The sequence below is a fragment of the Cheilinus undulatus genome, linkage group 5 (genome assembly GCF_018320785.1).
Source record: "Cheilinus undulatus linkage group 5, ASM1832078v1, whole genome shotgun sequence".
Taxonomy (NCBI): Eukaryota; Metazoa; Chordata; class Actinopteri; order Labriformes; family Labridae; genus Cheilinus; species Cheilinus undulatus.
Window position 1 is genome coordinate 9,938,434 of NC_054869.1, and position 13,333 is coordinate 9,951,766.

Below are 13,333 nucleotides of genomic sequence, written 5' to 3' on the forward strand. Positions count from 1 at the left end.
CTCACAACTTCTTACTTTTGTCTTTTGAGTTCTGTCAGGTTAGTTAGAAAATTCTGTGCAGTTGCGAGGACATTGTTAGAAACACCTGTTGAATTTATTTAACCTTTATTTAACCAGGATTTATTCCCACTGAGATACAAAATCTCTTTTACAAGGGAAGCCTGGCCAAGACGGCAGCATGATAAAAATTAGATTAGCAAGCTGCTAAAGTTCCACACAGTAAGAGCCTCACAGTGCTCTTTTTTTGTCATATTTACAAAAGCAAATCTGAAATTTTTTTATGTTTCCTTACTTGGTCTCAGAAATCTTCTTAAGCCTACTTCAGACCAAAAATTTGCAACGGTCCACTCAGCGACATTCTAAAAACCTGCCAGGTTACAGCGCAGCGACTTAAAGGAACAATGCATCATTTCCATGGCACTGACTCTCACAGTCAGTCAGTTTTAAGTGATTTATTTTTGAAGTTGCTGTGCATTAAATCTATCTCTACAAAAGGAATAGTACTGCACATTAACTGTTTTTTCCCTGCAGCTTTATCGTCATGATAATGCATAACATCAGGCTGTTTCATTCCTGCTCATCACTGATTCATATGTCATCACCATTATAGCCATGATTTATTTTCTAAATCAGTCATGGTCAATACAGTTTGGCTATTTAAAAAAAGACAAAACACTCTTTAATGTCAAAGTGAAAATTAGTGAAATGAGGATCACCTGAGTACAGTGAATTTGTCTCAGGTGATTGTAGTATAAAGACACCTGTGTCTGGAAGTTCCAGTCACTGTATAATCAGTGTTCCTGGCTACCATTACACCATGAAGACAAAAGACCACTCCATGCAACTCAGAGTAAAGGTTATTGAAAATTATAAGTCAGGGGATGGATACAAAAACATTCCCATGGCACTGAACATCCCCCAGAGTTCAGTTTAATCAATCCTCATGAAAATGTGAGGAATATGATCAGGCCGTCCTCACACCCCGAGTGACCGTGCAAGAAGGAGACTAACTAGAGAGGCCTCAAAGACACCTACGACTACTCTGAGTTGAGTTACAAACTTCAGCAGCTAAGATGGGAGAGACTCTGCATACAACAACTGTTGCCATGGTTCCTCACCAGTCAAAGCGTTATGGGAGAGTGGCAAAGAGAAATCCACTGTTGGAGACAACTTGTATTAGATCTCACCTACAGTTTGCCTAAAGGCATGCGCTTTTGGCCATCAGTCAGACTCTAGGTTTGGCAAACGACAAGAACTGCAAATTACCACAAACACACCATTCCCACTGAGAAGCAGGGTGGTGGCAGCATCATGCTGTGGGGATGCCTCTTGGTATCAGACGCTGGAAGACTCATATAGGTAGAGGGTAAAATGAATGCAGCAAAATATATGAAAATCCTAGAGGACAATCTTATTCAATCTGCAAGAGAACAACAGCTTGGGAGAAGATTTATTTTCCAGCAAGGCTTTGACCCGAAGCACACAGTGAAAGCTACACAGAAATGTTTGAAAGACATCAAGGTGAATATTCTGGAGAGACAGAATCACAGCCCAGACCTCAGTCCAATAGAGAATTTGTGGCTGGACTCGAAAAAGGGCTGTTCACGCCTGATTCCTGTGCAAGAAGACAGAGCTTGAGCAGTTTTGCTAATAGGAGTGGAGTAAAATTACAGTGTCTAGATGTGCAAGCCTGATTGAGACCTATCCACACAGACTCAGTGCTGTGATTGCAGCCAAAGGTGCATCTGCTAAATACAGACTTTAATGGGAGTGAATATTTATGCAGTCAGTTTTTTTACGTCACGTATATTTATTTAGTTGATATAAATTTGTTGAAATCTGTTTTCACTTTACAGTAAAGAGGTTCTTTGGAGTTTTTTTTTCCGCCAAGAAGCCAAATTATATTGCTCATGATTGATTTATATAATCAATACAAGGGTAAAACATCCAAGGGGGGAATACATTTATAGCCACTGTATATTGTTTAAAAACATAAAAGGAATTAAAGTTTTAAATATTTGACAATCTTATACAGAATAAATATCCATGCAGATTTCATAAAATGTCCTATTCTACAGTTCAGGTAAAGGGGCCATCCATATCTGGAACCTGAACACCAGAAGAGCTCAAAGGATCATGGAAGGTCACTCTGGAAACTCGATCATCTGGGTGAGCACACTGCAGGCGACAAATACCCTCCTCAGGTAAGAATGTCAAGTATTTTGTTTTTTTTTATCTTACTTAAAGGCTGTTCAATTGTAATTTGACGGTAAAGAATTGTTTTCATAGTTCACAGCTTGGTTAAAAGTCATTAAAATATACATAAAATAGCAGCTGTTATCTGTTTCTTTAATCTTTGTGTTTGTGGATCAGCCAGGGCCGGGACATGCAGGTGTGTCTGTGGGATTTGAATGAAGGTCGCAGTGAAGTGGTGGACTCTGTGTGGACTGGCAGCGTTGGATTCTGTCAGTGCTCTGTGCTGGAGACGAGCCCTGGAAACCACCTGCTGGCCTTTGCTGGACAACAGACAGAGGAGGTCAGATATCATGAATGGAAGCTCTAAATTCTCTGTATGCATGGTTATGAGTCTGGTATGAGTACCCAACTGAACCTTTGGCTCCCACCTTGTGCAAGTACTCAAGCCTTCTTTAACCTTTGAGATACGATTACTTGTTTTCCAAATGCTTATGTGTTGTTCTTCATTTTGATTAAGAGACATTATAAAGCAATCAGCTAAGACCAAATTGTCCACTTACACATGCTGTTCCATGTTAGCATGAAATAAAGTTGAATATCTAGGTGGGTGGTAGGTGGGATGGTTAATTGGTTAGACTGCTGACTCGGGTATAAAAATACCAGCTTGTATGAGCCTGACCAGACATGCTGTTGACATTTTGCTTGATAGACGTGAAGCACAGACATTTTTGTGGCTTTCAGTTTTGTTTAGCAAGTTACGAGAGAATTTATTTGAGATGCCACAGCAGGAGGAGTCGTCCTCTTACATCAGACTGCTGTCATCTTTCCTGTTATCACGCTGTGATCTTTCGCTCTGTGGTCGAGTCCCACAATTGGAAATTACTTCAGATCACTCAGGTGGACGCTTCTATATTTTTAGCCGTCCATAAATGTGTCATGAGTCAATGTGACATGTGAGCTTGCTGTTAGCAGCCAGGAAGCGTTACCCAGGACTTTAAGAATCATTAACAAACTAGCCTTCATGTCATGAATCAGCATGCACATTGCAAGAATAGCATTTTATATAAGCCAGCAGCTAAATGTAGGTTAATTTGACCAAGTAGTCATGTTTGAGCACAACCAATATAAGATTTATATGACTGATGCTGATAATCTGGGATTCAGGAGAAATGGCAGCAGGAATTAAGGCACAGAAATGCAAAATTAAAACAAATCAAAAAGGAGGATACTGAGGGAAAACATTCACACACTAAGGTGAAAGGGTTTGAAGCATTGTCTTGAATTATCAGAGAAACATGAATGTCAATCTTGAGACTGTGCTGTAAATTATTGCACATTTTTGGTGCATAAAAGCTGATTTTCAAAATTCAGATTCAGTGGTCCAGTCAGATGTTATTTAAGATGGTGTACATCCAATCAAGCATATAAACAGGTGCATCTAAAAACATTTGAATCTAAAACTTTTATAAATTTTCGATTTATCGCATGCAAAGTAAAATATTTCAAGACTTACGTTTTAATCTTGACGATTATGGCTTACAGCTCACAAAAATCCACTATCTCAAATTATTAGAATATTGTAGAAAAGTCCAATTTGCAAAGGTTTCCTATGCCTTTATTCTCTCACCCTGGTTCAGTACACACAACCACAATCATGGGGAAGACTGCTGACTTGAAAAATATCCAGAAGACCATCACCAAAACCCCTCAGAAGGAGGGTAAGCCCCCAAAGGTTACTCATGACAGGGTGGGCTGTTCTCAGAGGCTGTATCAAAGCTTATTCATGGAAAGTTGATTGGAAGGGAAAAGTGTGATAAGAAAAGGGGCACAAGTAACCCGGATGAGCTCAGCCTTCAGAGGATTGTCAAATAAAGCAGATTTAAGAACTTAGGGGAACTTCACAAGGAGTGGACTGAGGCTGGAGTCAGCGTATTAAGAGCCACCACACACAGACGGGCCCAGGAAATGGGCTGCAAGTGTCATGTTCCTAGTGTCGAGCCACTCCTGAACCACATACAACATTATAAGCTTCTCACCTGGACTAAGGAGAAAAAGATATAGACCACTGCACAGTGGTTCAATGTCCTGTTTTCAGGGTAAATTTCGAATTTCATTTGTAAGTTAAGGTCTCGGTGTCTGGAGGAAGATTTGAGAGGCACAGAATCCAAGGTGCTTAGAGTCCAGTGTTTGCAGTTTCCACAGTCAGTGATGGTTTGGGGTGCCATGTCAACTGCTGCTGTTGGTCTACTGGTCTTTATCAAGCCTACTTTATCAAGAAGGCCAGCCAACTGGTCTGACCGGAACCCTGTAGAGAATTTCTGGGGAAATGTTAAGAGGAAGATGAGAGACACCAGACTCAACGATACAGATGAGATGAAGTGAAGGCTGCTATTAGAGCAACCTGGGCTTCATAACACCCCAGCAGTGCCAGACTGATTGCCTCCATGCCATGTTGCATATATGCAGTGATTTGTGCAAAAGGTGTGTCCAATTACTGAGTATATAAATGAGCATTATTTTCCAGAAGGTTGACATTTCTGTTATAAATCCTTTTTGGACTGATGTTTTATGATATTCTAGTATTATGAGATAGCAGATTTTCTCATTTTTGTGTGCTGTAAGCTGTAATCATCAACATTAAAACAAAGACAGTATTGAAATATTTCACTTTGTGAGAGATGTATCTAAAATATAGGTAGGTTCACTTCTTGAATTAAATCACAGGAAAAAAAAATGAACTTGTTATGATATTCTAACTTTTTGAGCTGCACAAATAGGTAAAAAGAAATCATGCCTCTAATAGACCACCCAACATTGTTATACGAAATACAATGACAAGGGTTTTAAGGATCTCAAGTTATGAATCTAAAAGAGTAATAAACTGAATCCAGGGATTTGAGCGGGGTTGTTGCTGCGTGTTTGTAGACATTTTAAAACAGTTCAGTACAGAAAGAAAGATGGCTGCAGCTATACTTTGCTTTCAGATGGGGGAAAATGTTATCCTGTTTGCCAACATCAGGATACATGTCATTGACATCAGGTTAGGGTGTCAAACTGGACAGAAAATGCAAGAAGTAATCTTTTTGAATCAGGGTCGTCGGGTGTCCTGGACATATCATTGACTATGGCACTCTACAAGACATAATTTTCAAGGCCAAAACTTGGCTAATTAAGTGGAATCTGATCCAGTCCTTACTTGTTATTTTGACAAAGTAAGACAAAAACATAGATGAAAATGAGATATGACCCCTTGAAAATGAGATGCTGCATTTCAAGGGACTACCTTACAGTAAATTCAAGTTAAGAAACAGTGAGCTGAGGTTATTTTGTTTAAAATTCTGCAGTTATGCACAGTTATAAAAATGTCTAGTTATCATCCAGATATTGTGCTGTGAGTTCATATAGATGTATTTTTGTACTTTTATAATGTTTAACATGTTCTTTGCAAATGAAAAAGTCCTTATAAAAGTGACCGTATAAGTTTGTAATCTTTGTGGTTAAAAAGAGAATTCCCAGGGCTGAGGAGATTGTGCACCAGAATGAGATCACAGTTTAGTCTACACAGTTTGTCTTGCACTTAATGCTCAACACCCACAAGCCTGTAGGGTTTTGTGAGGAGTGAAGTCTGATGAGGAGAGGGCAGCCAGCGATTCATCCACCTTTTATTGCCTCCAGATTCATGTTACTTGCTTCTCTGTGGAGGAGCCACACTTGAAAGGGACAGAGCGGTCACCTGATCCAGCCAAACGTGCCTCTGTTAACCCCGATCCAGCAGGCCAGGCATCAGGGCGCCTGTGACTCCCAGCACCTCAATAATGCCATTGTCCCAACAGACACAGACAGACAGAAACACGAATACAAGTCAGACCAAAACAGGCCACAGCCGATTCTGTCATTCAGCCTCCCCACCTCATTCCACAGACATAAGTGGCCAAGACAGATACTTATCATGTGCCTGCAAATCAAACACCCACCAATTCCCCCAACAAACAATACACACGCTCATGGCATTAAAGCAGGTAGATCAATATTTCGGTATGCAACCTAGACCACAGAATTAAAGTTTCCTCCTTAGCTAATTCAGGTGGTTTTACTGTTTACTGCTCACAGCGAGATCCCTGCCAGCAGAAACATTAATTAATAGTGTGGGTGTTTTATTTATGGGCAGCATGATGCCACACAAGAACAGCAATCACCTGAGGCACAGGGAAGTCCTTAAAGGCCCTCTTTGTCAGGCATGCAGAAGTAAACACACAGGACAGATGTGGCCTAGTGCTAAAATACAGATCACTTCCTTTAAGCGCTGTTTAATCGGAGGCCTAATGAGGATGAATATGCAGATCATCAGCACTGAGGAAGTGGAAGGAATGAGTTTTGGTGCTGCTGTGGGTACACACTTTATCACTGGCTCCATTAGGCTGTGTATTTTATCAGAATCAGTGCCAATGTGTGCAGGAAAATACCGTTCACGTCGCGGGGTCGGCCTTTAGCAGGATTTATTATAGACAGTTGGGCGGCTGCTCTGCTCTGATGGATGGTACTGTACTGCCGGTTGGAGGCTCTCTGATCTGCGGAGGTCTTAAACCACAATGACAGATTCAGGTTGCTGCTTTGTTATTTGAATTCAGAGGACAAACACATCGTGGAAGAGCAGACAGCTTGTAAATAAATATATGCATAACTGCATGTTTTGTGTGCAGCTGTAACTGGGTCACAGTATTTAAAGCATCAGTAGAAAAGTGTGTTGTAAAACTAAAATACATTTGGATAGATTAGATTATATGCTTTAAGTTTAACATTGAAGTTAGACTAAGTTAGCTGAGACCTTGAAGTAGTGACATCAGAGACTGGGTAGGAAAACACTGACTACAGTGTAGCTTTTAACAATGGTATAAATGGGACACAAGAAGACACCTGAATTAAACTGTTCAAGGCACTTAAGCTAGTTAAGTGTTAAATATCATGTCATGCATTGACTGCAGACTGCATGCACTAAATATCCTGATTTTGGTGGGACAGCGATAGCACTGTCTGCAGCTTTTGGACAGATTGCCATGAAATTTGGGGCAGATGTTATGCTTCCCAGAAGGTGAAGCCCACTCTTTTTTTTTTGCTCTTTTTTTATTCTCTACAGATGCCATAAGGTCCAAATTTGTGGTTTTCAGAGAGTTCTCCTTACAGTTGAAGATTGGATGCCGTTATATTTGGTTGAGACTTTTATGTAGGATGGGTTGTAATGACTTCTGTGATCCCTTTAGCTTTCATCAAGTGCCTTTATCAGGTTGAAATTGTGAAATCCTTTGGAAATGAGCAAAAGTGTACCTTCAAGACTGCCTCAGTCACACTCAACGGATTATAAGATTGTCAAAGTTTTGTCCCTTTGTTTTTCTCCCTCTGTGCATTACAGCACATATGTGGTTTCTTTTCCTCCTTTCCTTGGAGGTTATTTGACAAATAATTTAATACTAATAATAGGCAGGCTTAAGCTATGTGAAGTAATGGTCCGTGTGCAGATAATTATAGACCCTAAATATGATTTTTTTTTCTGCATATGGTCTCTGTCCAGCCGTTAGTAGCTGTTCAGCTGATATGAAAAGTTACAGACCACTCTAGCCCCCAAAATAACCTACAAACACGAATGAACTTCATCTTCATATCCCATTAAAGAGGCTAACTCAAGTTAAAATGTTTATTAAAAAACTGTTGAATGTGTTAATTGTAACTGCTATAGCAGATATAGTTATGTACAATAAACTTAAAGGGGACATATTATGCAAAAAACCCTTTTTCAGGCTTTTCCAACAAAACATTTGCCCCTGTCCTGTCCACAACCCCCCCTGGACTCAGAACCCCCCCCCTCCACCTTTCAGAAAATGTGTGCTGACACAAGCTGATAAGACCAATATAAACTTGTCTTAAAAGGGTAAAATATGTCCCCTTTAATTAGCCCAACATCATTAACAGGAGTTCTGCCATCACTTTCATTGCATCTTTACAAACAGGCAGTGGTGCTGCTGCTGGAAATAGACACACACTCTTCAGGCATTATTTATAAGCATGTGCTCATTACACAACATCTTTTGTCATTAAAGCAATACCGTGGCTATTTTAAATACCCCAGGAGATGGTGTTACCATATTATAGCCCATCACTATTACATGTACTAAGTGTCTAACTTTGGCTCTCTTGAGATAGTATTCCATGCCAGAGGTTCCTTAAAAGAACCTGTTTTTCTAGATTTGTCAAAACTTTGGATTCAGTGAAAAACAACCAATCAGAGCATCACACCTGGTACCAAGGAGTAATACGAGTAGTAGTATTTCTAACATGTTAGCCTGCTAATGTTATCAGCTACAGTATGGATATAGAATGTGAAAGAAACCATGTCTGTCGTGTGTTTTAACTTTTTTAAATCTTTTTTTTCTTCAGATCAAGATCATTGAGCTGCCTAGTAAGACCCTGGTCTGCACCCTTGTGCCAGATGCAACGGTGGGGATGGTCATGTGTATCAAACTGTGGCAGGTAAGCACCACAAAAAAAATCTCTGGTGTAAACATTTTTTTTTCTTTTTTAAATTGACTCCATAATTGTTATATGTCCCTGTCTAACCATGACTTCACACAGTTCACTTTGGCACCCATTATCAAAAGAGAATCCCCACCTTCTTTTTTCTTTCCTTCTTGCTTTAAATGACACCTTTGCGATTCTTACCTGCTGTATTCTGATTGGCCAGAAGCCCATAATAAGCACAATAATAGAAAAGACAACAAAAATGTGCACCATAGATGTGGCACATGATTTACGGCACAACAACTCGTCCTGGGCCTTTTTTCCAAGCACTTCTTCTAAGCTGGCAGCGAGTTCCGACACTGTAATTAGAGCGTTTTGGAGGGCTGGGGGTTCACAGCCATATATCAGCCTGCAGCTGTACATCCAATCTGATCCCAGAGAAGAAAAAAAGTTGCTCTCTGTTTTGTAAATGCTCTCAAAAGTTTTATTTTTTTTCCTACCCCATTAACGAGACCCTGTAATTATTTTTATGGCTAATTATTAACTCTAGGTTTCAGGCTCTTGGGGGAGTGAGGTTTCAGACTTATCCAAGATTGAGAATGCTTTGAATAAATATTATGTACATTATGGTTTGCAGGCAACAGAAGCAAAAAAAAGATTGTAATTTAAAAACCAGAGTAGGCAGAGTCTCACTTGTGCATTCAGCCCTGTATTCCTGTAATACTTATCAGAGATAGCGTAACAATTTAAAGGTCATGAAAGTGTTTATGTAATTATCACTGAGACATGAAGAAAGACTTACTTAATGTTGACATTACGTTTGTTTTGTTCCCTCTCTCTTTGATTCCGCTGTTACACCCACCTTTCATCATCTGATTTATGAAACAGAGCTGCTTCAGCGATGAGTGCCAGGAAACATAATGATCAATTATATCATTATAAATTATATAATATCATTGTAACACAGCAGAGTCAGCTGTCTCACTTCAAAGCCGATGGGCCCAAGTGATTTTAAATCATTTCAGGCCGGTTCCTTTTAAAGCCGAGGCGTGTTCATCCGTTACACTGACTGAGCGACTCAAGAGGACGGAGCGGTGGGAGTAGATTTCAAAACTGTTTGTGCCTCTGTGAGTGTGTGTAAACTCTTTTCAAACACATTTAGTATGCAATAGGGCTGTCGAGGGATTAGAATTTTTAATCGTAATTAATCTCACAACTTTCATAACTCCTGATTAATCACAAATTAATCACACTATTTCTGTCTGTTCTAAATGTACCATACTGGAAATATTTCACAAGATTTAAATACCCTTATCAACACATGAGTGGACATAAATGTTTTCTTTATGCAAATGTTTGTTCATGGCAGCAACCCAAAACAATGACAGATAATGTCCAAAGCATTCTCTAGATCAGGGGTGTCCAAACTTTTTCCACTAAGGGCCACATATGGAAGTATATAAGAATGGTGGGGCTGTTTTCATATAGCGAACCTTGAGGATATTGAAGATAGTAAAACCAATTTAATATAGGTGGAGACAGTGTTTCCCACCCATTGAAGCACCCCCCCCCCCCCCCCCCCATGGGGGGAGGGACACAGCAGACTCACAGTTTACACGAACAGATCAGAACTCACAATAAAACTTTTAGAAAGGAGTGTTGTCTGTAATGGACAGGATGCGTATTTATTTTCTCAGCTATAGCTCAGTAATGCAGTTGATTTACTATGTGATGGACGTGCTTGTGTTTTCAGCTTTTTATCAGAGTGACAAGTCTGTAACTGAAACGACACAGATGCAGGTAGACACATGACAAGCTGTGGGCTCACGCTGAATTAACCTGCTGAATGTTGGCTGCCTACTAAATCATGTGGTAAACCTGTAGGCCTACCTGTATTTCAGAAGCCTACTCTTCGCCTCAGTCTTGGACATTTTTTCCCTTCAGCTTTGGTTTAGCTACCCCAACCTTGGCATCTACCAAAGATTGCCTATTCACAATAAGAGCATTCACTTCATCCCCAAGTCATTCACTTAATCTGTTGCTGTTGAGCATGTCTTTCTCTTGGCATTTTAGTATCTTTGCATTTACCACAGTAAGGTAAAGCTATGAAGGTATAAACCTTAAAAAAATACATTGGCTCTGACCTTGGTGACCTCAAAGGTAGGTACGGCAATGACACCACATGTCCTCACAAGAAAACAGACTTTTCACTTCCTGATGTTCTCACCTATATTACAGGCAAAAGAAATCATAGAATAATACTGAAGTGGAGAGCAAAGTAATCTGTTGTTTACATACCATTCCCACACGGACTTAGTTGTCCTGTGAGATAATAGCTTGCCTTCAGCAGCTCAGGGCTGCACTCTGCTGCACATTACTCTGGAAAAGCAGAGGCCAAGGGCGTGACGTCAGTCAGAGCAAACCACACTGCGCACCTAAAACTTTGGACATGGAATTTGCAGTTAATTTTTTGGCCATTATCAACTTGTTTGACTGCTGTGTCTTCCCACAGACTTGGTCAGTGAGTCAGACAAGTTAATTTTGGGCCTTGGCTACACATTTATGCTTTCAGGTCAAAGTCTGTTGTAGTTACTGTGACGCATTCTCAGATCACATGCTTCACAGTAAATTGATCTCCAACATGTAACTTAGGTTTGTTAGTCAGATTCCAAGACATTTGCCTTAGACTGATTTTTGATTCCTTTAAAAATGTAGGTTTTAATCAGACTCACAAAATCGTTAAACTTTTTCTAACTACATGTAAACATACTGGCAGGCTGGCTGAAAACACTACCTACACCTATGTCTGTCAATCATGAGGAAAAAAATGCTCCTGCTGTCTTTCACATCAAATGCTCATCTGGTACCTGCTGTTTCCTTAACCTCACACAGCAGGAGGCAACAGCTGACCCCATCCTCCTCTTTCTCCACCCTGTCTCTCTCCATCTCACCAGGAAGGACACGAAGAAGGCTCTGACAGTGCTCTTTTCTCTGTTCGCCCTCTCACCATCCCTTCTCCTTCACCGTTAGAAATGAGGAGTGATTATCCTCCCATTATTTCCATGACAGACTCACCAACAGATTTATTGTTGGTTTTAAAGCCCCTTCTCTCTCTGCTGGAGTTTATGGAAAGATTAACTGTAATGCCAAGCACTTTTTTATCAATCCTGCTTCCCTTCTGCAGAATCCCACCCATCCCTTAGACCTCCGTTTGTTATAGGTGGCAGAGCTTCTGTCTTTTGTCTCTGATTCTGATTGGCTGTGAAGCATTGAACATGGAGGAAGAAAGCACCTCCACATGTGGGTTTTACGTGTGTGAGGATGCAGCGCTTGGCCAGGGGGGCGGTAGTGATATATGATGTGAAAGACTTTTAATGTGAACAGAGGCTGGTGGGGAAAAGGAAATGTTCCTATACAGATATCCATCACTCTCAGCTCATCACCCTGCTGCCTCGTGGCCATGACATCATGGCGGAGTGGGACACAAAACGGAGGAAGCGATTGGTTCCTCATGTGGAAGTGGGGCCTGCTGGAGGCCTGCAGCGGCCACATCAGCACACAAGCAGCGGGTCACTGGTTGTACAACAGTTTTAAAGTCTCACCACATGAGGAAATGACATAAATGTGTCTGCAGTGAACACAATAAGTACTGTATATCACGCACATATTCCTCTCTAATTAAATTGAGATTATTTGTTTCAGTAGTTTTAATTGTTGTAGTTATGTGACATAGGGACAGTTAAAAGTTCAAGGCTGAGAAAATACAGTAAAACCAAAATAAAAACAGAAATGGCTGGTCTAAAGCTGTGGAATCAATTAACTTTTTCCCAAGTGAATACAAATAAATAAATAAATGAACAAACAAACAAAAATGTAATTTATTTCTGCCAATATGTGTGTTATGGTCAGTTAATAGAGTGTGTGAATTGAATATCCTCTTGAGGGGTTATTAAGGTATATATAACCTGCCACTTTTGTTACTTTTGTTCAATAAATATTTCTCTAATTTTGTAAGGCACTGATCAGTTATATTTATAAAGAAATAATTTTCTCCATAATAACAGAAATCCCCACTTTTAGCCTGGTCAGAAAAAGAAAACTGAAAATTTTCAAAGGCACTCAACATCCACCAGAGTTCAGCTCAACAACAAATGTAAGGAATATGGCACATGTGTAAATCTACCTAGATCAGGCAGTCCTCACAGACGATGTGACCATGCTAGAAGTAGGATAGTGAGAGAGGACACCAAGGCACCTGTGGCTTCTTCTTCTTCAGTAGTCAAAGCTTTATGGGAGAGTGGCAAAGAGAAAGCCACTGCTGAAGAAAACTCAGATTAAATCTCTACTAGAGTTCACCAGAAAGCATGTGGGAGACTCCATGGTCCAGTGAAATCAGGTTCTTTGGTCTGATGATCCAAAATATTTTTTTTTTTTTTTGGCCAACTGACAAGACACTATAGGTGGACACTAAACACTGCGTATCACCCCAAACACACCATCCCCACTGTGAAGCACGGTGGTGACCACATCATGCTGTGGGGATGCTTCTTGGCTGCCAGCCCTTGAGGACTTGAAACAATATTATTCAGTCTGCAACAGAGCTATGGCTTGGGAGAAGATTTGTTCA

General features: G+C 40.3%; 1 protein-coding gene across 5 annotated transcripts in view; it reads left to right on the top strand.

Moving 5' to 3' along the window:
- Positions 1–13,333, top strand: part of gnb1l (guanine nucleotide binding protein (G protein), beta polypeptide 1-like) — a 47,029-nt gene that overhangs the window by 12,828 nt on the left and 20,868 nt on the right. For all 5 annotated transcript variants that reach the window (XM_041788603.1, XM_041788602.1, XM_041788605.1 and 2 more), the window contains 3 exons: positions 2,079–2,204; positions 2,374–2,536; positions 8,626–8,718. In XM_041788603.1, the coding sequence (XP_041644537.1) occupies positions 2,079–2,204; positions 2,374–2,536; positions 8,626–8,718 (382 nt within the window). The remainder of the gene's footprint in view (positions 1–2,078; positions 2,205–2,373; positions 2,537–8,625; positions 8,719–13,333) is intronic.